Below are 23,540 nucleotides of genomic sequence, written 5' to 3' on the forward strand. Positions count from 1 at the left end.
CAAATTCAAGATTGAGTCACTCAGAGCAGTGATTGCGAACCTGGAAGAAGGGGACTACATGATGTCTCGGGACATCAAGGATGCTTACCTTCATGTCAAAATTTACCCTTCTCACCAAGGGTACCTCAGGTTATGGTACAGAACTGTCACTATCAGTTCAGACGCTGCCGTAGGGATAGTCCACGGCACCCCGGGTCTTTACCAAGGTAATGGACGAAATGATATCCCTTCGAAGGAAGGGAATTTTAGTTATCCCTTACTTGGACGATTCCCTGATAAGGGTAAGATCCAGGGAACAGTTGGAGGTCGGTGTAGCACTATCTCAGGTAGTGTTGCGGCAGCACGATTGGATTCTCAATATTCCAAAATCGCAGCTGGTTCCGACGACTTGTCTTCTGTTTCCTAGGGATGATCCTGGACACAGTCCAGAAAAAAGGTGTTTCTCCCGGAAGAGAAAGCCAGGGAGTTATCCGAGCTAATCAGGAACCTCCTAAAACCGAACCAAGTCTCAGTGCATCAATGCACAAGGGTTCTGGGTAAAAATGGTGGCTTCCTACGAAGCAATCCCATTCATTAGATTCCACGCAAGAACTTTCCAGTGGAACCTACTGGACAAATGGTCCGGGTCGCATTTTCAGATGCATCAGCGGATAACCCTGTCACCAAGGACAAGGGTATCCATCCTGTGGTGGTTGCAGAGTGCTCATCTTCTAGAGGGCCGCAGATTCGGCATTCAGGACTGGGTCCTGGTGACCACGGATGCCAGCCTGCGAGGCTGGGGAGCAGTCACACAGGGAAGGAATATCCAGGGCTTAGGGTCAAGCCTGGATACATCACTTCACATAAATATCCTGAAGCTAAGGGCCATTTACAATGCTCTAAGCTTAGCAAGACCTCTGCTTCAAGGTCAGCCGGTGTTGATCCAGTCGGACAACATCATGGCAGTCACCCACGTAAACAGACAGGGTGGCACAAGAAGCAGGAGGGCAATGGCAGAAGCTGCAAGGATTCTTCGCTGGGCGGAAAATCATGTGATAGCACTGTCAACAGTATTCATTCCGGGAGTGGACAACTGGGAAGCAGACTTCCTCAGCACGACCTCCACCCGGGAGAGTGGGGACTTCACCCAGAAGTCGTCCACATGATTAAAAAACTCGACAGGTATTGCGCCGGGTCAAGAGACCCTCAGGCAATAGTTGTAGACGCTCTGGTAACACCGTGGGTGTACCAGTCAGTGTATGTGTTCCCTCCTCTGCCTCTCATACCCAAGGTACTGAGATTGATAAGATGGAGAGGAGAAAGCACTATATTCGTGGCTCCGGATTGGCCAAGAAGGACTTGGTAACCGGAACTTCAAGAGATGCTCACGGAGAATCCGTGGCCTCTACCTATAAGAAGGGACCTGCTCCAGCAAGGACCCTGTCCGTTCCAAGACTTACCGCGGCTGCGTTTGACGGCATGGCGGTTGAACACCGGATCCTGAAGGAAAAAAGGCATTCCGGATGAAGTCTTCCCTATCCTGATCAAAAGCCAGGAAGGATGTAACCGCAAAAACATTATCACCGCAATTGGCGAGAATATGTTGCGTAGTGCGAGGCCAGTAAGGCCCGACGGAGGAAATTCAACTGGGTCGATTCCTACATTTCCTGAAAACAGGAGTGTCTATGGGCCGGAAATTGGGTTCCATTAAGGTTCAGATTTCGGCCCTGTCAATTTTCTTCCAAAAAAGAACTAGCTTCAGTCCCTGAAGTTTAGACGTTTGTAAAAGGGGTACTGCATATACAGCCTCCTTTTGTGCCTCCAGTGGCAATTTGGGATCTCACTGTAGTTTGGGTTCCAAAAGTCACATTGGTTTGAACCACTTAAATCTGTGGAGTTAAAATATCTCACATGGAAAGTGGTCATGCTGTTGGCCCTGGCCTGGGCCAGGCGCGTGTCAGAATTGGCGGCTTTATCCTGTAAAAGCCCTTATCTGATTTTCCATTCGGACAGGGCGGAATTGAGGACTTGTCCTCAGTTTCTCCCTAAGGTGGTTCCAGCGTTTTCACCTGAACCAACCTGTTGTGGTGCCTGCGGCTACTAGGGACTTGGAGGAATCCAAGTTGCTGGATGTTGTCAGGGCCCTGAAAATATGTTTCCAGGACGGCTGGAGTCAGGAAATCTGACTCGCTGTTTATCCTGTATGCACCCAACATGCTGGGTGCTCCTGCTTCTAAGCAGACTATTGCTCGTTGGATTTGTAGTACAATTCAGCTTGCACATTCTGTGGCAGGCCTGCCACAGCTAAAATCTGTAAAAGCCCGTTCCACAAGGAAAGTGGGCTCATCTTGGGCGGCTGCCCGAGGGGTCTCGGCTTTACAACTTTGCCGAGCAGCTACTTGGTCAGGGGCAAACACGTTTGCTAAATTCTACAAATTTGATACCCTGGCTGAGGAGGACCTGGAGTTCTCTCATTCGGTGCTGCAGAGTCATCCGCACTCTCCCGCCCGTTTGGGAGCTTTGGTATAATCCCCATGGTCCTTACGGAGTCCCCAGCATCCACTTAGGACGTTAGAGAAAATAAGAATTTACTTACCGATAATTCTATTTCTCATAGTCCGTAGTGGATGCTGGGCGCCCATCCCAAGTGCGGATTGTCTGCAATACTTGTACATAGTTATTGTTACAAAAATCGGGTTATTATTGTGGGGAGCCATCCTTTCAGAGGCTCCTCTGTTATCATACTGTTAACTGGGTTCAGATCACAAGTTATACGGTGTGATTGGTGTGGCTGGTATGAGTCTTACCCGGGATTCAAAATCCTTCCTTATTGTGTACGCTCGTCCGGGCACAGTATCCTAACTGAGGCTTGGAGGAGGGTCATAGGGGGAGGAGCCAGTGCACACCAGGTAGTCCTAAAGCTTTCTTTGGATGTGCCCAGTCTCCTGCGGAGCCGCTATTTCCCCATGGTCCTTACGGAGTCCCCAGCATCCACTACGGACTATGAGAAATAGAATTATCGGTAAGTAAATTCTTATTTTTTTATATCATTATCATCCAGTCTATATTAGCAGCAGACGCAGTACGGTAGTCCACGGCTGTAGCTACCTCTATGTCGGCAGTTGCTCGTCCATCCATAATTGTATACCACCTACCCGTGGTGTTTTTTTTTTTCTATCTTCTTGATACTAGTAGCTTACTTTAGGAGTCTGCAGTGCTGAGCTGACAGTGTCCAGCAGGTCCGTCATTATATAATATATACCTGTCCGGCTGCAGTAGTGATATATATATATTTTTTATATCATTATCATCCAGTCTATACTAGCAGCAGACGCAGTACGGTAGTCCACGGCTGTAGCTACCTCTGTGTCGGCAGTCGCTCGTCATCCATAAGTATACTAGTATCCATCCATCTCCATTGTTTACCTGAGGTGTCTTTTAGTTGTGCCTATTAAAATATGGAGAACAAAAATGTTGAGGTTCCAAAAATAGGGAAAGATCAAGATCGACTTCCACCTCGTGCTGAAGCTGCTGCCACTAGTCATGGCCGAGACGATGAAATGCCATCAACGTCGTCTGCCAAGGCCGATGCCCAATGTCATAGTACAGAGCATGTAAAATCCAAAACACCAAATATCAGTAAAAAAAGGACTCAAAAATCTAAAATAAAATTGTCAGAGGAGAAGCGTAAACTTGCCAATATGCCATTTACCACACGGAGTGGCAAGGAACGGCTGAGGCCCTGGCCTATGTTCATGGCTAGTGGTTCAGCTTCACATGAGGATGGAAACACTCAGCCTCTCGCTAGAAAAATGAAAAGACTCAAGCTGGCAAAAGCACAGCAAAGAACTGTGCGTTCTTCGAAATCACAAATCCACAAGGAGAGTCCAATTGTGTCGGTTGCGATGCCTGACCTTCCCAACACTGGACGTGAAGAGCATGTGCCTTCCACCATTTGCACGCCCCCTGCAAGTGCTGGAAGGAGCACCCGCAGTCCAGTTCCTGATAGTCAGATTGAAGATGTCAGTGTTGAAGTACACCAGGATGAGGAGGATATGGGTGTTGCTGGCGCTGGGGAGGAAATTGACCAGGAGGATTCTGATGGTGAGGTGGTTTGTTTAAGTCAGGCACCCGGGGAGACACCTGTTGTCCGTGGGAGGAATATGGCCATTGACATGCCTGGTGAAAATACCAAAAAAATCAGCTCTTCAGTGTGGAAGTATTTCACCAGAAATGCGGACAACATTTGTCAAGCCGTGTGTTGCCTTTGTCAAGCTGTAATAAGTAGGGGTAAGGACGTTAACCACCTCGGAACATCCTCCCTTATACGTCACCTGCAGCGCATTCATCATAAGTCAGTGACAAGTTCAAAAACTTTGGGCGACAGCGGAAGCAGTCCACTGACCAGTAAATCCCTTCCTCTTGTAACCAAGCTCACGCAAACCACCCCACCAACTCCCTCAGTGTCAATTTCCTCCTTCCCCAGGAATGCCAATAGTCCTGCAGGCCAGGTCACTGGCAATTCTGACGAGTCCTCTCCTGCCTGGGATTCCTCCGATGCATCCTTGCGTGTAACGCCTACTGCTGCTGGCGCTGCTGTTGTTGCTGCTGGGAGTCGATGGTCATCCCAGAGGGGAAGTCGTAAGACCACTTTTACTACTTCCACCAAGCAATTGACTGTCCAACAGTCCTTTGCGAGGAAGATGAAATATCACAGCAGTCATCCTGCTGCAAAGCGGATAACTCAGGCCTTGGCATCCTGGGCGGTGAGAAACGTGGTTCCGGTATCCATCATTACTGCAGAGCCAACTAGAGACTTGTTGGAGGTACTGTGTCCCCGGTACCAAATACCATCTAGGTTCCATTTCTCTAGGCAGGCGATACCGAAAATGTACACAGACCTCAGAAAAAGACTCACCAGTGTCCTAAAAAATGCAGTTGTACCCAATGTCCACTTAACCACGGACATGTGGACAAGTGGAGCAGGGCAGGCTCAGGACTATATGACTGTGACAGCCCACTGGGTAGATGTATGGACTTCCGCCGCAAGAACAGCAGCGGCGGCACCAGTAGCAGCATCTCGCAAACGCCAACTCTTTCCTAGGCAGGCTACGCTTTGTATCACCGCTTTCCAGAATACGCACACAGCTGAAAACCTCTTACGGCAACTGAGGAAGATCATCGCGGAATGGCTTACCCCAATTGGACTCTCCTGTGGATTTGTGGCATCGAACAACGCCAGCAATATTGTGTGTGCATTAAATCTGGGCATATTCCAGCACGTCCCATGTTTTGCACATACCTTGAATTTGGTGGTGCAGAATTATTTAAAAAACGACAGGGGCGTGCAAGAGATGCTGTCAGTGGCCAGAAGAATTGCGGGACACTTTCGGCGTACAGGCACCACGTACAGAAGACTGGAGCACCACCAAAAACGCCTGAACCTGCCCTGCCATCATCTGAAGCAAGAAGTGGTAACGAGGTGGAATTCAACCCTCTATATGCTTCAGAGGTTGGAGGAGCAGCAAAAGGCCATTCAAGCCTATACAACTGAGCACGATATAGGAGGTGGAATGCACCTGTCTCAAGCGCAGTGGAGAATGATTTCAACGTTGTGCAAGGTTCTGCTGCCCTTTGAACTTGCCACACGTGAAGTCAGTTCAGACACTGCCAGCCTGAGTCAGGTCATTCCCCTCATCAGGCTTTTGCAAAAGAAGCTGGAGACATTGAAGGAGGAGCTAAGACAGAGCGATTCCGCTAGGCATGTGGGACTTGTGGATGGAGTCCTTAATTCGCTTAACAAGGATTCACGGGTGGTCAATCTGTTGAAATCAGAGCACTACATTTTGGCCACCGTGCTCGATCCTAGATTTAAAACCTACCTTGGATCTCTCTTACCGGCAGACACAAGTCTGCTGGGGTTCAAAGAACTGCTGGTGAGAAAATTGTCAAGTCAAGCGGAACGCGACCTGTCAACATCTCCTCCTTCACATTCTCCCCAAACTGGGGGTGCGAGGAAAAGGCTCAGAATTCCGAGCCCACCCGCTGGCGGTGATGCAGGGCAGTCTGAAGCGACTGCTGATGCAGGGCAGTCTGGAGCGACTGCTGATGCTGACATCTGGTCCGGACTGAAGGACCTGACAACGATTACGGACATGACGTCTACTGTCACTGCATATGATTCTCTCCCCATTGAAAGAATGGTGGAGGATTATATGAGTGACCGCATCCAAGTAGGCACGTCAGACAGTCCGTACTTATACTGGCAGGAAAAAGAGGCAATTTGGAGGCCCTTGCACAAACTGGCTTTATTCTACCTAAGTTGCCCTCCCACAAGTGTGTACTCCGAAAGAGTGTTTAGTGCCGCCGCTCACCTTGTCAGCAATCGGCGTACGAGGTTACATCCAGAAAATGTGGAGAAGATGATGTTCATTAAAATGAATTATAATCAATTCCTCCGTGGAGACATTGACCAGCAGCAATTGCCTCCAAAAAGTACACAGGGAGCTGAGATGGTGGATTCCAGTGGGGACGAATTGATAATCTGTGAGGAGGGGGATGTACACGGTGATATATCGGAGGATAATGATGAGGTGGTGTTATGCACACCAGTGCCTGCAGGAATGTACTGGTGTCTGAACAGAGAGGGATACAAAACAAATGAACTCACAGACAGACTGGGGAATATGACATCACGTACACAGAAAGTGATAGGGTAACAAAACCAACACAAAGTGAACAGAGAAGCCCAGAGGCTAAGAAACTGGGTGTCTCCCTAGTATTACAAATGCTCAGATGGAAAAAGCAAGATGTTGTGTTTTAATACGTAGAGAACCCGAAATGCTGTTGCTAAGGGCAACAGCAAAACCCTAAAGGGTTACCAACGGGTGTGGCAGCAAACTCCTTGGTCAGAGATGGAATAGTAGACACAAGGAGAGTCTCCACAATCCTAATTCTCACTTGCAGGGCCCAGGTTCAGCTTACTGCCACTAAACTGACACATGGACGCCCTGCACAGTGAGAGAGGATTAAGCATGCAGGTCTGAAAGTACAGCCACAAACCTGCTGGGTTCACAGAATAGCAAAAGAACCTTAGCAGGCTAAACGACTGACTCCAGTCTTACTGCTAGGTCTGGATTGGCAGAGTGTAGTACCAAATCCCCAGGCCTATTTGCAGTAAGCAATAACAAATACAAAGCTACACAGTACTGGCTAATTTTCAGGAACTGACTAACCAACAAAGATTCAGCAGCATCTGCTTAATCTGAGAAGAGGCCTTATAAAGCAGGTGCTGTCCACGCCCCACTCAGACCTCACAGACTGTGAGCACAAAAACCAGCACCGGATCCCCTGCCTGTAACCACTGCACAGCAAAAGACCCGAACCGGAGTATCAGCTGCGCTCAGGTTACTCCGCTAGCACTTGTCTCCCGGTTGCCATGACGACGTGGCAGCACAGGGCAGGAGACCCTAACAGTACCCCCCCTCTGACGAGGGGTCAAAGAACCCCTACCACCGGGTTTATCGGGGAACTGCGAGAAGAAAGAGCGTATCAGTCTGGGGGCATGAAGATCACAACTGCGCACCCACGACCGCTCCTCCGGGCCATACCCCTTCCAGTGCACCAAAAATGACAGCCGACCCCGAACCATCTTGGAGTCAAGAATCCTTTCAACAACAAACTCCCTCTGGCCACGTATCAGAAGAGGGGAAGGTCTTCCTCTGGAAGAAGGATTACTAATCACCCGTTTTAAAAGGGAACAATGAAATGTTTTATTGATACCCAAAGAACGGGGCAGATCTAACTGAAATGCCACTGGATTGATAACCCTGGTGATCTTAAAAGGGCCGATGAACCGGAGGCCTAACTTATGAGATGGCTGTCTCAACTTCAAATTCTTGGTAGACAACCAGACGAAGTCTCCTAATTTGAAGCTGCAGGGTCTTTTCCGCTTATCAAAAACCCTTTTGGTCACTAATGACACAGACACAAGGGCTTTCTTCACTTTCCTCCAAATACCTCTAAGGACCGAAACGACAGAGGAACCACCAGGCGTGGAGTCCAGGGGGTCAAAAGAATTGGCCTTAGGATGATGCCCATACACACAAAGGAAGGGAGATATCCCTGTAGCAGAGTGAGCCGCGTTGTTATAGGCAAACTCCGCCATGGACAGATGAGCAACCCAGTCAGTCTGACATTTGGAGACATAACACCTGAGGAACTGCTCCAAGGACTGGTTCACCCTTTCAGTCTGCCCATTAGACTGCGGATGGTAGCCTGACGACAAGCTGACAGAAATCTGGAGATCGGAACAAAATGCCCTCCAGAATTTGGCCACAAACTGGGATCCGCGGTCAGAGACCACATCAAGTGGCAACCCGTGGAGACGCACAACATGCAGCATAAATAATTCAGACAGGCGTCTGGCCGATGGCAGCCCAACCAGTGGAACGAAGTGCGCCATCTTCGAAAACCTGTCAACGACAACCCAGATGGCTGTCATCCCCGAGGATTTGGGCAAGTCCACCACAAAATCCATTGAAATGTGGGTCCATGGCTTAGATGGAATAGAGAGTGGATGTAATGGGCCAACAGGAACCCCTCTAGGAGTCTTATTTCGGGCACAGATGTCACATGCCCGAACCCACTGATCCACATCCCTAGCCACCGAGGGCCACCACACCGCCCTAGATAGCAACTCCCGAGTTCTGGCAATACCCGGGTGACCTGCCGACTTCTTGGCATGGAATTCCAGGAACACTCGCCGTCTTAACCTAGGAGGCACAAACAAAAGACCTACCGGAAGGTCTGGAGGAGCCTGCTCCTGTGCTCTAAGGACTAATGACAAGAGGTCCTGGGTAATGCCCACTTTAATACATGATGGGGACACAATGGGCAATGGCTCCTCGGTGGTCTCTTGGATTGGAGCAAAACTCTGCGAGAGCGCATCAGCCTTGATGTTTTTTGACCCAGGGCGATATGTTATCAAAAAATTAAAGCGAGCAAAAAACAAAGCCCATCGTGCCTGCCTGGCATTGAGACGCTTCGCTGACTCTAAATATGCCAAATTCTTATGGTCGGTGAGAATTGAGACCACAAACTTAGCCCCCTCAAGCCAGTGTCTCCACTCCTCGAGTGCATCCTTAATAGCCAACAATTCCCGGTTACCCACGTCATAATTCATCTCGGCAGGCGAAAATTTACGGGAAAAGTAAGCACAGGGATGAAGGCGATTATCAGACACTACCATCTGAGAGAGCACTGCCCCAATACCCATCTCAGAGGCATCCACCTCCACCACAAAAGGACGCTCTGGATCTGGGTGTCGCAGCACTTTGGCCGAGACAAATGCCCTTTTGAGACGGGCAAAAGCCGATTTGGCCTCACGAGACCAGTGAGCAACATCCGCCCCTTTCTTAGTGAGTGCCACCAAGGGCACCACTATAGACGAAAATCCAGCAATAAATCGTCTATAAAAATTTGCAAAGCCCAGGAAACGCTGAAGCGCCTTCAAACTAGTGGGCTGCACCCAATCCAGGACTGCCTGTACCTTGGAACCCTTCATTTGGAAACCTTCTGGGGAGATAATATATCCTAGAAATGCGATTTGCTGAACTTCAAATTCGCACTTCTCCAGCTTTGCCCCAAGCCGGTGGTCTCTGAGTTTCTGGAGGACTAAGCGTACATGCTTCCGATGTTCCTCCAGGGAATGGGAGAAGATTAGGATGTCATCTAAGTATACGACTAAGAATCTATCCAAATATTCCCTGAGCACATCGTTCATGAAATCCTGGAAGACTGCCGGGGCATTACAGAGCCCAAAAGGCATCACCAAATATTCATAATGCCCTGAGTGGGTATTAAAGGCAGTCTTCCATTCATCCCCCTCTCTTATTCGGATTAGATTGTACGCACCGCGTAGGTCAATCTTAGAAAAAATGGTGGCAGTACGAAGCTGGTCAAACAAGACCGAAATGAGAGGCAGTGGGTATGAGTTTTTAATCGTGATACGGTTCAATTCCCTGAAGTCGATGCAGGGTCGCAATGAACCGTCCTTTTTACCCACGAAGAAGAACCCCGACCCAACTGGAGACTGTGAAGGTCTGATAAATCCTTTAGCCAAGTTCTCCTGAATGTACTCTGCCATAGCCTGAGTCTCAGGACGTGACAGGGAGTACAACCTGCTCTTGGGAAGCTTAGCATTCGGCAACAAATTAATGGCACAGTCATAGGGGCGATGGGGAGGTAGTACCTCTGCAACTTTTTTGGAGAACACGTCCGCAAAATCTGCATAACACCCTGGCAATCCTGGCAAACTTAGCTGCGAGAGCCTGACTGGAAGGCTCAAGCAACTCCTGAAACAATCAGTACCCCAACTAAGAATCTCCCCAGAGACCCAGTCAAATTGAGGATTGTGGGCCCTTAACCAGGGTAACCCCAACACCAATGGGGCAAAAGTACAGACAGTCACATAAAAGGACAATTTTTCAGAGTGTGTGGCTCCAATAAACAAAGAAATCTGGCTAGTGCAAGAGGTAATTTTACCCTGGGATAATGGTTCCCCGTTTAACCCACAAATTTCAATTTCCGACGCCAAGGGTACTAAGGAAACAGAGTGTTTCAGGGCGAATTGGCGGTCCATAAAAACCCCGTCGGCCCCACTGTCCACAAAGGCCTCAGTCTTGACAGTTTGACCGAGGATCTTCAAGGTCACCGGAATGATAAAAGTCTTCTTGGGAAATTCTGACTTCTGGCCTGACAGGATATTTCCCATCACCCTCAGGCCCTGATGTTTTCCGGCTTTTCTGGGCATGATACTACCACATGACCCTTATTCCCACAGTACAAACACAACCCCTGCTGTCTCCTCCGCGTCTTCTCACGCGAGGAGAGGCGGGTAGCCCCAATCTGCATAGGCTCCTCGGAAAATTCCTCAGAGTCTGAGGTTCCCTTGGGAAAGAAGGAAACCTCGGTCTCCCTTTCAAGCCTACGCTCTCTCAGCCGTCTATCCACCCGGATGGATAACTGCATGAGCTGATCCAAGCTATCAGGCAAGGGATATTGTACCAGTTGGTCTTTTATCTGGTTAGAAAGACCTCTTCGGTACTGGTGTCTCAGGGCTGGGTCATTCCACTGGGTATCATGGGCCAACCTCCGAAACTCCGTACAGTAAACCTCAACTGGCCTTCGCCCTTGCTTAAGGATCGAAATCTGAGCCTCGGCTGAGGCCGTCTTGTCAGGGTCATCATACAACATGCCCAGTGCCGTAAAAAAAGCATCAACACTTTTAAGCGACGGACAGTCAGGCTGCAACCCATATGCCCAGACCTGTGGGTCTCCTTGTAGCAAGGAAATCACTATGCCCACCCGCTGAATCTCTGACCCAGAAGACTGAGGCCTAAGCTGGAAATATAGCTTGCAGCTCTCCTTGAAACAAAAGAACTGCGAGCGATCTCCAGAAAAACGATCCGGAAGATTTACTTTCGGCTCCTTAACCCCTGAAGGTGCTGCTGCTGCGGGAGCTCCGCCAGCGGCCTGGGAGGTGTGCATTTTAATGGACAAATCACTAAATTGACGAGTCAGGACCTGCACCTGATCGACCACCTGTTGCAACGTATTTTGAGGGGTATGCTCCATATTCCCACAAAATTTCAACAGGAGTATTGGGCTGCTGAATATGTTATGCACACCAGTGCCTGCAGGAATGTACTGGTGTCTGAACAGAGAGGGATACAAAACAAATGAACTCACAGACAGACTGGGGAATATGACATCACGTACACAGAAAGTGATAGGGTAACAAAACCAACACAAAGTGAACAGAGAAGCCCAGAGGCTAAGAAACTGGGTGTCTCCCTAGTATTACAAATGCTCAGATGGAAAAAGCAAGATGTTGTGTTTTAATACGTAGAGAACCCGAAATGCTGTTGCTAAGGGCAACAGCAAAACCCTAAAGGGTTACCAATGGGTGTGGCAGCAAACTCCTTGGTCAGAGATGGAATAGTAGACACAAGGAGAGTCTCCACAATCCTAATTCTCACTTGCAGGGCCCAGGTTCAGCTTACTGCCACTAAACTGACACATGGACGCCCTGCACAGTGAGAGAGGATTAAGCATGCAGGTCTGAAAGTACAGCCACAAACCTGCTGGGTTCACAGAATTGCAAAAGAACCTTAGCAGGCTAAACGACTGACTCCAGTCTTACTGCTAGGTCTGGATTGGCAGAGTGTAGTACCAAATCCCCAGGCCTATTTGCAGTAAGCAATAACAAATACAAAGCTACACAGTACTGGCTAATTTTCAGGAACTGACTAACCAACAAAGATTCAGCAGCATCTGCTTAATCTGAGAAGAGGCCTTATAAAGCAGGTACTGTCCACGCCCCACTCAGACCTCACAGACTGTGAGCACAAAAACCAGCACCGGATCCCCTGCCTGTAACCACTGCACAGCAAAAGACCCGAACCGGAGTATCAGCTGCGCTCAGGTTACTCCGCTAGCACTTGTCTCCCGGTTGCCATGACGACGTGGCAGCACAGGGCAGGAGACCCTAACAGGTGGACATCTTGCCTCTGTAGAGCCAGTTTGTGCAAGGAGAGATTGATTGCTTCTTTTTTGGTGGAGGTCCAAACCAACCCGTCATTTCAGTCACAGTCGTGTGGCAGACCCTGTCACTGAAATGATGGGTTGGTTAAAGTGTGCATGTCCTGTTTATACAACATAAGGGTGGGTGGGAGGGCCCAAGGATAATTCCATCTTGCACCTCTTTTTTCTTTCATTTTTCTTTGCGTCATGTGCTGTTTGGGGAGTGTTTTTTGGAAGGGCCATCCTGCGTGACACTGCAGTGCCACTCCTAGATGGGCCAGGTGTTTGTGTCGGCCACTTGGGTCGCTTATCTTAGTCACACAGCTACCTCATTGCGCCTCTTTTTTTCTTTGTGTCATGTGCTGTTTGGGTGTAGTTTTTTGAAGGGCCAGCCTGCGTGACACTGCAGTGCCACTCCTAGATGGGCCAGGTGTTTGTGTCGGCCACTTGGGTCGCTTATCTTAGTCACACAGCTACCTCATTGCGCCTCTTTTTTTCTTTGCGTCATGTGCTGTTTGAGGAGTAGTTTTTTGAAGGGCCAGCCTGCGTGACACTGCAGTGCCACTCCTAGATGGGCCAGATGTTTGTGTCGGCCACTTGGGTCGCTTATCTTAGTCACACAGCTACCTCATTGCGCCTCTTTTTTTCTTTGCGTCATGTGCTGTTTGGGGAGTAGTTTTTTGAAGGGCCAGCCTGCGTGACACTGCAGTGCCACTCCTAGATGAGCCAGGTGTTTGTGTCGGCCACTTGGGTCGCTTATCTTAGTCACACAGCTACCTCATTGCGCCTTTTTTTTTTCTTTGCGTCATGTGCTGTTTGGGGAGTAGTTTTTTGAAGGGACATCCTGCCTGACACTGCAGTGCCACTCCTAGATGGGCCAGGTGTTTGTGTTGGCCACTTGGGTCGCTGAGCTTAGTCATCCAGCGACCTCGGTGCAAATTTTAGGACTAAAAATAATATTGTGAGGTGTGAGGTGTTCAGAATAGACTGAAAATGAGTGGAAATTATGGTTATTGAGGTTAATAATACTATGGGATCAAAATGACCCCCAAATTCAATGATTTAAGCTGTTTTTTAGGTTTTTTTGAAAAAAACACCCGAATCCAAAACACACCCGAATCCGACAAAAAAAATTCGGTGAGGTTTTGCCAAAACGCGTTCGAACCCAAAACACGGCCGCGGAACCGAACCCAAAACACAAAACCCGAAAAATTTCCGGTGCTCATCACTAGTAATTTCAAGTTGATCGCAGCAGGAAATTTTTTGGCAGTTGGGTAAAACCATGATCACTGCAGGGGGGGCAGATATAACATGTGCAGAGAGAGTTAGATTTGGATGGGTTATTTTGTTTCTGTGCAGAGTAAATACTGTCTGCTTTATTTTTACACTGCAATTTAGATTGCAGATTGAACTCACCACACCCAAATCTATCTCTCTCTGCACATGTTATATCTGCCTCCCATGCAGTGCACATAGGCCCTCATTCCGAGTTGTTCGCTCGCAAGCTGCTTTTAGCAGCTTTACAAACGCTAAGCCGCCGCCTACTGGTAGTGAATCTTAGCTTCTTAAAATTGCGAACGAAAGATTCTCAAAATTGCGATTACACACTTCTTAGCAGTTTCTGAGTAGCTCCAGACTTACTCGGCATCTGCGATCAGTTCAGTGCTTGTCGTTCCTGGTTTGACGTCACAAACACACCCAGCGTTCGCCCAGACACTCCTCCGTTTCTCCAGCCACTCCCGCGTTTTTCACAGAAACGGTAGCGTTTTTCCGCACACACCCATAAAACGGCCAGTGTCCGCCCAGAAACACCCACTTCCTGTCAATCACACTACAATCGCCTGAACGAAGAAAAAGCCGTGAGTAAAATACCTAACTTCATAGCAAATTTACTTGGCGCAGTCGCAGTGCGAACATTGCGCATGCGCACTAAGCGGAAAATCGCTGCGATGCGAAGAAATTTATAGAGCGAACAACTCGGAATGAGGGCCATAGTTTTGCCCAACTGCTAAAACATTTCCTGCTTTGATCAACTTGGAATTACCCCCCAGACACTGCACAAGATCTGTTTGTACAGCGCTGCTACACATGCGATTGCACACTTGTACAGCTAAAATACACTTTCCCTGTAGGCAGCAACTATCTGATCACAGGGCTGCAAAAATCGCTGCCCAGCGATCAGGTCTGTTCGATATAAGGTAATCTGAATAAAGAAGGAAAAAGAAGCATTTTTTTGGATGCACTAAACTCAAGGAATTGGTGAAATATAAAAATATAGTGTGAGTAAGAAAACAGAATGTGATATTAAAAACTTCTAATTCCCGAATGGTGATCCCTCAAAGTATCTACTGAAATAAAGGCTATACTCACACTATATTTTAATATTTCACCAATTCCTTGAGATTATAATTTTAATGCATACCCATTAAAGATAATTAAAAAAAAAAATGAACAGTGGTTTAGTGCGTCCAAAAAAATGCTTCTTTTTCCTTCTTCTTTCTGATTACATTGTATGGGTCTAGGACCCAAAAGCATTTGGAGAGCACCTGCGTTTAGAACAAGAAACAGGGTTTAATAAACCCAAGATAAGTCAGTAACGCACTAGTTACCACGATACATTCAAGTTCTACATATAAAAAAATATTTAAGAAAACTGGTGCGGGATTATAAAAACTTTATGTCTGTTCGATATAAGGTATTTTCTTTGAAGTAAGGTGAATCTTCAACCTGTACCTTTTATGCTGCTTTCAGATTGCAAATGCCGGATCCCACCCGGTAAGAGAAACGTGTCCTTACCGTGTGGGATCCGGCATTTGCGCTCCTTTGCCGGCTTTCTGACCCGGCAATGTACCGGGTCGGTTGCCATAGCAGCGGGGGGCCCAGCAGGGGTGGGGGTGGAGGCGGCGCTGGGAGATGAGCTCATCTCTTGCGCCGCCTCTCCTTATGCTGTGAATGGGAGCCGTGTCGCATCGGAACGGCTCCCATTCACACTGCACCTGACCCGGTATTCAACCCGGTAATAACCCTTCTTTTTTACCGGGTTGAATTACCGGGTCAGGAGACCCGCTAATTCAGCAAAGGAGCTTTCACATCGCACACTGACCCATTTCGACACGGCAATATGCCGTGTCAATATCGGGTTATTTGTGCGATGTGAAAGGGGTATTAGTCTTCTGTAGATTTTGAATATTTGCGCTATCATTTATCTCGTTTCTTATCCTTAAGATGTAATACAGTAGGACCGTGTATGTGCAGTGATTAGATATGACCCAAGGGGTTGTACGCCAGCTTTTTCATACCCTCCAACATGACCCGTCCCACTAGGTACAAAATGCTCTATTTCTATACTTCCCTCTTAATTTATTACTGCCATCACCTGTGAAGAAACATCTTTCTTATCATTTCTCTAACGTCCTAAGTGGATGCTGGGACTCCGTAAGGACCATGGGGAATAGCGGCTCCGCAGGAGACTGGGCACAAAAGTAAAAGCTTGAACTAGCTGGTGTGCACTGGCTCCTCCCCCTATGACCCTCCTCCAAGCCTCAGTTAGATTTTTGTGCCCGAACGAGAAGGGTGCATGCTAGGTGGCTCTCCTGAGCTGCTTAGAGTAAAAGTTTATTTTAGGTTTTTTATTTTCAGTGAGTCCTGCTGGCAACAGGCTCACTGCATCGTGGGACTAAGGGGAGAAGAAACGAACTCACCTGCGTGCAGAGTGGATTGGGTTTCTTAGGCTACTGGACATTAGCTCCAGAGGGACGATCACAGGTTCAGCCTGGATGGGTCCCGGAGCCGCGCCGCCGGCCCCCTTACAGAGCCAGAAGAACGAAGAGGTCCGGTGAAATCGGCGGCAGAAGACTTTCCTGTCTTCAACTAAGGTAGCGCACAGCACTGCAGCTGTGCGCCATTGCTCTCAGCACACTTCACACTCCGGTCACTGAGGGTGCAGGGCGCTGGGGGGGAGCGCCCTGAGACGCAATAAAAACAGAAATACCTTAGGATGGCAAAAGAAATACATCACATATAGCTCCTGGGCTATATGGATGTATTTAACCCCTGCCAGTTTTCCAGAAAAAAGCGGGAGATAAGGCCGTCGTGAAGGGGCGGAGCCTATCTCCTCAGCACACAAGCGCCATTTTCCCTCACAGTTCCGCTGGAAGGACGGCTCCCTGACTCTCCCCTGCAGTCCCTACAGAATCAGGGTAAAAACGAGAGAGGGGGGGCACTATTGGCAGCTAAATTATAAACAGCAGCTATAAAAGGGAGTAACACTTATATAAGGTTATCCCTATAGATATATATAGCGCTCTGGTGTGTGCGGGCAAACTCTCCCTCTGTCTCCCCAAAGGGCTAGTGGGGTCCTGTCCTCTATCAGAGCATTCCCGGTGTGTGTGCTGGGTGTCGGTACGATTGTGTCGACATGTATGAGGAGGAAAATGATGTGGAAGCAGAGCAATTGCCTGTATTAGTGATGTCACCCCCTAGGGAGTCGACACCTGACTGGATGGTTGTATTTAAAGAACTACGTGACAATGTCAGCACTTTACAAAAAACTGTTGACGACATGAGACAGGCGACAAATCAATTAGTGCCTGTCCAGGCGTCTCAGACACCGTCAGGGGCGATAAAACGCCCGTTACCTCAGTGGGTCGACACAGACCCAGACACGGATACTGAGTCCAGTGTCGACGGTGAGGAGACAAACGTAATGTCCAGTAGGGCCACACGTTACATGATCACGGCAATGAAGGAGGCATTGAACATTTCTGACACTACAAGTACCACAAAGAAGGGTATTATGTGGGGAGTGAAAAAACTACCAGTAGCTTTTCCTGAGTCAGATGAATTAAATGAGGTGTGTGATAAAGCGTGGGTTTCCCCCGATAAAAAAGTGCTAATTTCTAATAAATTATTGGCACTATACCCTTTCCCACCAGAGGTTAGGGCGCGTTGGAAAACACCCCCTAGAGTAGATAAAGCGCTCACACGTTTATCTAAACAAGTAGCGTTACCGTCTCCTGATACGGCCGCCCTCAAAGAACCAGCGGATAGAAGGCTGGAAAATATCCTGAAGAGTATATACACACATACTGGTGTTATACTGCGACTAGCAATCGCATCAGCCTGGATGTGCAGTGCTGGAGTTGCGTGGTCGGATTCGCTGACTGAAAATATTGATACCCTGGATAGGGACAGTATATTACTAACTATAGAGCATTTGAAGGATGCATTACTATATATGCGTGATGCACAGAGGGATATTTGCACCCTGGCATCAAGAGTGAGTGCTATGTCCATTTCTGCCAGAAGAGCGTTATGGACGCGACAGTGGTCAGGGGATGCGGATTCCAAACGACATATGGAAGTATTGCCGTTTAAAGGGGAGGAGTTATTTGGGGCCGGTCTATCGGACCTGGTGGCCACGGCAACGGCCGGAAAGTCCACCTTTTTACCCCAGGTCACCTCTCAGCAGAAAAAGACACCGTCTTTTCAAACTCAGTCCTTTCGTTCCCATAAGTACAGGCGGGCAAAAGGCCACTCATTTCTGCCCCGGGGCAGAGGAAGAGGAAAAAGACTGCACCAGGCAGCCTCTTCCCAGGAGCAGAAGCCCTCCTCTGCTTCTGCCAAGTCTTCAGCATGACGCTGGGGCTTTACAAGCGGACTCGGACACGGTGGGGGCCCGTCTCAAAAATTTCAACGCGCAGTGGGCTCACTCGCAAGTGGACCCCTGGATTCTGCAGGTAGTATCACAGGGGTACAAACTGGAATTCGAGACGTCTCCCCCTCGCCGGTTCCTGAAGTCTGCTCTACCAAAGTCTCCCTCCGACAGGGAGGCAGTTTTGGAAGCCATTCACAAGCTGTATTCCCAGCAGGTGATAATCAAGGTACCTCTCCTACAACAGGGAAAGGGGTATTATTCCACGCTGTTTGTGGTACCGAAGCCGGACGGCTCGGTGTGACCAATTTTAAATCTAAAATCCTTGAACACTTACATAAAGAGGTACAAATTCAAGATGGAGTCACTCAGAGCAGTGATAGCAAACCTGGAAGAAGGGGACTATATGGTGTCTCTGGACATCAAAGATGCTTATCTCCACGTCCCAATCTACCCTTCTCACCAAGGGTACCTCAGGTTTGTAGTACAAAACTGTCATTATCAGTTTCAGACGCTGCCGTTTGGATTGTCCACGGCACCTCGGGTCTTTACCAAGGTAATGGCCGAAATGATGATTCTTCTTCGAAGAAAAGGCGTTTTAATTATCCCTTACTTGGACGATCTCCTGATAAGGGCAAGGTCCAGGGAACAGTTAGAAGTCGGAGTAGCACTATCTCAGTTAGTGTTACGTCAGCACGGGTGGATTCTAAATATTCCAAAATCGCAGCTGATTCCAACGACACGTCTCCTGTTCCTAGGAATGATTCTGGACACAGTCCAGAAAAAGGTGTTTCTCCCAGAGGAGAAGGCCAGGGAGTTATCCGAGCTAGTCAGGAATCTCCTAAAACCAGGCCAGGTGTCAGTGCATCAGTGCACGAGGGTCCTGGGAAAAATGGTGGCTTCTTACGAAGCGATTCCATTCGGAAGATTCCATGCAAGAACGTTTCAGTGGGATCTTCTGGACAAATGGTCCGGATCGCATCTTCAGATGCATCAGCGGATAACCCTGTCGCCAAGGACAAGGGTGTCTCTTCTGTGGTGGCTGCAGAGTGCTCATCTACTAGAGGGCCGCAGATTCGGCATTCAGGATTGGATCCTGGTGACCACAGATGCCAGCCTGAGAGGCTGGGGAGCAGTCACACAGGGACAAAATTTCCAGGGCTTGTGGTCAAGCATGGAAACATCTCTTCATATAAACATTCTGGAACTAAGGGCCATTTACAATGCCCTAAGTCAAGCAAAACCCCTACTTCAGGGTCAGGCGGTATTGATCCAATCGGACAACATCACGTCAGTCGCCCACGTAAACAGACAGGGCGGCACGAGAAGCAGGAGGGCGATGGCAGAAGCTGCAAGGATTCTTCGCTGGGCGGAGAATCATGTGATAGCACTGTCAGCAGTGTTCATTCCGGGAGTGGACAACTGGGAAGCGGACTTCCTCAGCAGACACGACCTTCACCCGGGGGAGTGGGGACTTCATCCAGAAGTCTTCCAAGAGATGGTAAACCGTTGGGAAAAACCAAAGGTGGACATGATGGCGTCCCGTCTCAACAAAAAACTAGACAGATATTGCGCCAGGTCAAGGGACCCTCAGGTAATAGCGGTGGACGCTCTGGTAACACCATGGGTGTACCAGTCAGTGTATGTGTTCCCTCCTCTGCCTCTCATACCAAAAGTACTGAGAATCATAAAAAGGAGAGGAGTAAGAACTATACTCGTGGTTCCGAATTGGCCAAGAAGGACTTGGTACCCGGAACTTCAAGAGATGCTCACGGAGGACCCGTGGCCTCTACCTCTAAGAAAGGACCTGCTCCAGCAGGGACCTTGTCTGTTCCAAGACTTACCGCGGCTGCGTTTGACGGCATGGCGGTTGAACGCCGGATCCTGAAGGAAAAAGGCATTCCAGAAGAAGTCATCCCTACCCTGATAAAGGCCAGGAAGGATGTAACCGCGAAACATTATCACCGCATTTGGCGAAAATATGTTGCGTGGTGTGAGGCCAAAGAGGCCCCTACAGAGGAATTTCAACTGGGTCGCTTCCTACATTTCCTGCAAACAGGACTGTCTATGGGCCTAAAATTAGGGTCCATTAAGGTTCAAATTTCGGCCCTGTCGATTTTCTTCCAAAAAGAACTGGCTTCAGTGCCTGAAGTCCAGACGTTTGTCAAAGGGGTACTGCATATACAGCCTCCTTTTGTGCCCCCGGTGGCACCTTGGGATCTCAATGTGGTTTTGGGATTCCTAAAATCACATTGGTTTGAACCACTCACCACTGTGGAATTAAAATATCTCACATGGAAGGTGGTAATGCTGTTAGCCCTGGCTTCAGCCAGGCGTGTCTCAGAATTGGCGGCTTTATCTTATAAAAGCCCTTACCTGATTTTTCACACGGATAGGGCAGAATTGAGGACTCGTCCTCAATTTCTCCCAAAGGTGGTTTCAGCGTTTCACGTGAACCAGCCTATTGTGGTGCCTGCGGCTACTAGGGACTTGGAGGACTCCAAGTTACTGGACGTAGTCAGGGCCCTGAAAATATATATTTCCAGGACGGCTGGAGTCAGGAAATCTGACTCGCTGTTTATCCTGTATGCACCCAACAAGCTGGGTGCTCCTGCTTCTAAGCAGACGATTGCTCGTTGGATTTGTAGTACAATTCAGCTTGCACATTCTGTGGCAGGCCTGCCACAGACAAAATCTGTAAAAGCCCATTCCACAAGGAAGGTGGGCTCATCTTGGGCGGCTGCCCGAGGGGTCTCGGCTTTACAACTTTGCCGAGCAGCTACTTGGTCAGGGGCAAACACGTTTGCTGAATTCTACAAATTTGATACCCTGGCTGAGGAGGACCTGGAGTTCTCTCATTCGGTGCTGCAGAGTCATCCGCACTCTCCCGCCCGTTTGGGAGCTTTGGTATAATCCCCATGGTCCTTACGGAGTCCCAGCATCCACTTAGGACGTTAGAGAAAATAAGAATTTACTTACCGATAATTCTATTTCTCATAGTCCGTAGTGGATGCTGGGCGCCCATCCCAAGTGCGGATTGTCTGCAATACTTGTATATAGTTATTGTTACAAAATTCGGGTTATTATTGTTGTGAGCCATCTTTTCAGAGGCTCCTTCGTTTATCATACTGTTAACTGGGTTCAGATCACAGGTTGTACGGTGTGATTGGTGTGGCTGATATGAGTCTTACCCGGGATTCAATATCCTTCCTTATTATGTACGCTCGTCCGGGCACAGTATCCTAACTGAGGCTTGGAGGAGGGTCATAGGGGGAGGAGCCAGTGCACACCAGCTAGTTCAAGCTTTTACTTTTGTGCCCAGTCTCCTGCGGAGCCGCTATTCCCCATGGTCATTACGGAGTCCCAGCATCCACTACGGACTATGAGAAATAGAATTATCGGTAAGTAAATTCTTATTTTAACTAGTTCAACACAGGTGATGGAAATCATAAATTAAGAGGGAAGTCCAGAAACAGAGCATTTTGTACCTAGTGGGGCAGGTCATGTTGGAGGGTCTGCTTTTTAATTGCGGCACATGAACTCAGAAAACATCATCATTCTTTCTGTTGGTGTTAACGTTTAAAAAAAAAAAAGTACAGAAATACCGTATTATACATGACAATTTTGCAGGTTTTTTATTGTTTTACACTGTCAAAACTTTATATTTAATTTTTATGACTAGCAATACACAGTTGTATTTACTTTTATATTCAGAAATATGAAAGTTCTGTAAAGAAATGCACTGTAATAGGATGGAGTCTATATAATCAGTACTACTATCTGTACATAGGGTATTCACCAGTTGATATACATGTGTAAACATACATTATTTTTTATGGTTGACATATCCGTGACAAATTATGAAGAGTCATTCATTATGTGTATCATTTTTTGTAGGATATTCGACACTACATTGTGCTGCAGCATGGGGTCATTTGGAGGTACTAAAGACTCTCGTAGAGTTGGGAGGTGACATCTTGCTATTGAACTTCCGTGGTGAAAAGGCTTATGACATAGCCCTAAGATACAACAAGACAGAGGGTGCTGACTTCCTGAAATGGGCTGGTAAGTGATTATCCAACCTTGTCGTATATTAATACAGCACCCTGCACACTCCTGGCATAATACATTCATTCCTCTTACTATATCTGGCTCATGAGTAGCAGAATGGACGCCTATTATTACCCAGCACCAAATGCATTCTCCAGAGGGTGAAATCACTGATTGACTTGTGGTACAGGAGCTGTGCTGCTTTTACATGATAATGTCGATAATATCTTGGACCGAAAAGCTATACCTCTAGATACACTATTACCGTGGAGCCGATATGGCCGCTAGACTGAATACACGTGCTACGCACTTTGTACGCTATTTGCGTACAGAGTCCTGCACGTGGTACGTACTTGGCGTACACACGCCGCACTGAGTGCACAGAGTACACACAGCGTGCACACTCACAATTGATAACCTTTAAACCTTGTTAATGATACAATGTAATGATATGATTACACTTTATACCCTTAACAGCAAAGTACTGCAACGATGTTATACCTTAAACCTTAAGTAGCGCTGACGGTATAAAGTACCCGCAGTGCGTACACCTTATCAATACTTATACACCTTATACAGATAAATACATTCTAAAACCCTTGCAGGAAAGTGAAGACACAACACTGATTTGTAGTTGAAACCACAGGGTTCTAAGGCCACAGTGGATTATTCCAAAAGGTAAAAAAGTACAAATTATACACTACAGGCTAACAAGATAAGTCTAAACAGAATAATGGCTACAGAGAATGTACATACGTGAGAATGTTCGCAAGCGCAACCCGGCCGGTCCTCCGCTGGTCATACAGATAGCGTTCAGAGTCTTCTAACCGGCCAAAAAAATAGAAAAAACTATGCGCTCAGGTGAATAACACTGCACTAGGTTGTCAGCAGCCTCTTAAAGAAGGGAATTGCCAATCCCTTAAAACGAAAACTATCAAACAAATAACAAGTGGCGCTAGACAACCAGAGTATAATAAAACATTTATTTTCTAAAATGCATGTAGAAATTACAACAACCTCTCGGGGGTAATAAATCTTAAAACATCACAATGTCTGAATAAACACTAAATAGGTCCAATAAGTAACATATAATTAGTATATCGTAACACCTGGAAGTTGAACAGCCTTTTATGGATTATATATGTGCACACTGATATTGCTAATTGATGAAACGAAAGTCACTAGCACCTGTATTCTAATAGCCAGTTGCAAAAAACATAAGTTCATAAGAATGAGTAGCTGTTGCAGAAAAGAAACAAATGTATGTTAATAG

General features: G+C 47.7%; 1 protein-coding gene across 1 annotated transcript in view; it reads left to right on the top strand.

Moving 5' to 3' along the window:
- The window catches only part of ANKRD45 (ankyrin repeat domain 45), a 334,109-nt gene that overhangs the window by 127,518 nt on the left and 183,051 nt on the right, over positions 1–23,540 (top strand). The window contains exon 3 of the mRNA XM_063939970.1: positions 22,115–22,282. Within this exon, the coding sequence (XP_063796040.1) occupies positions 22,115–22,282 (168 nt within the window). The remainder of the gene's footprint in view (positions 1–22,114; positions 22,283–23,540) is intronic.

This window comes from Pseudophryne corroboree, chromosome 9 (genome assembly GCF_028390025.1).
Source record: "Pseudophryne corroboree isolate aPseCor3 chromosome 9, aPseCor3.hap2, whole genome shotgun sequence".
NCBI classification, from domain to species: domain Eukaryota; kingdom Metazoa; phylum Chordata; class Amphibia; order Anura; family Myobatrachidae; genus Pseudophryne; species Pseudophryne corroboree.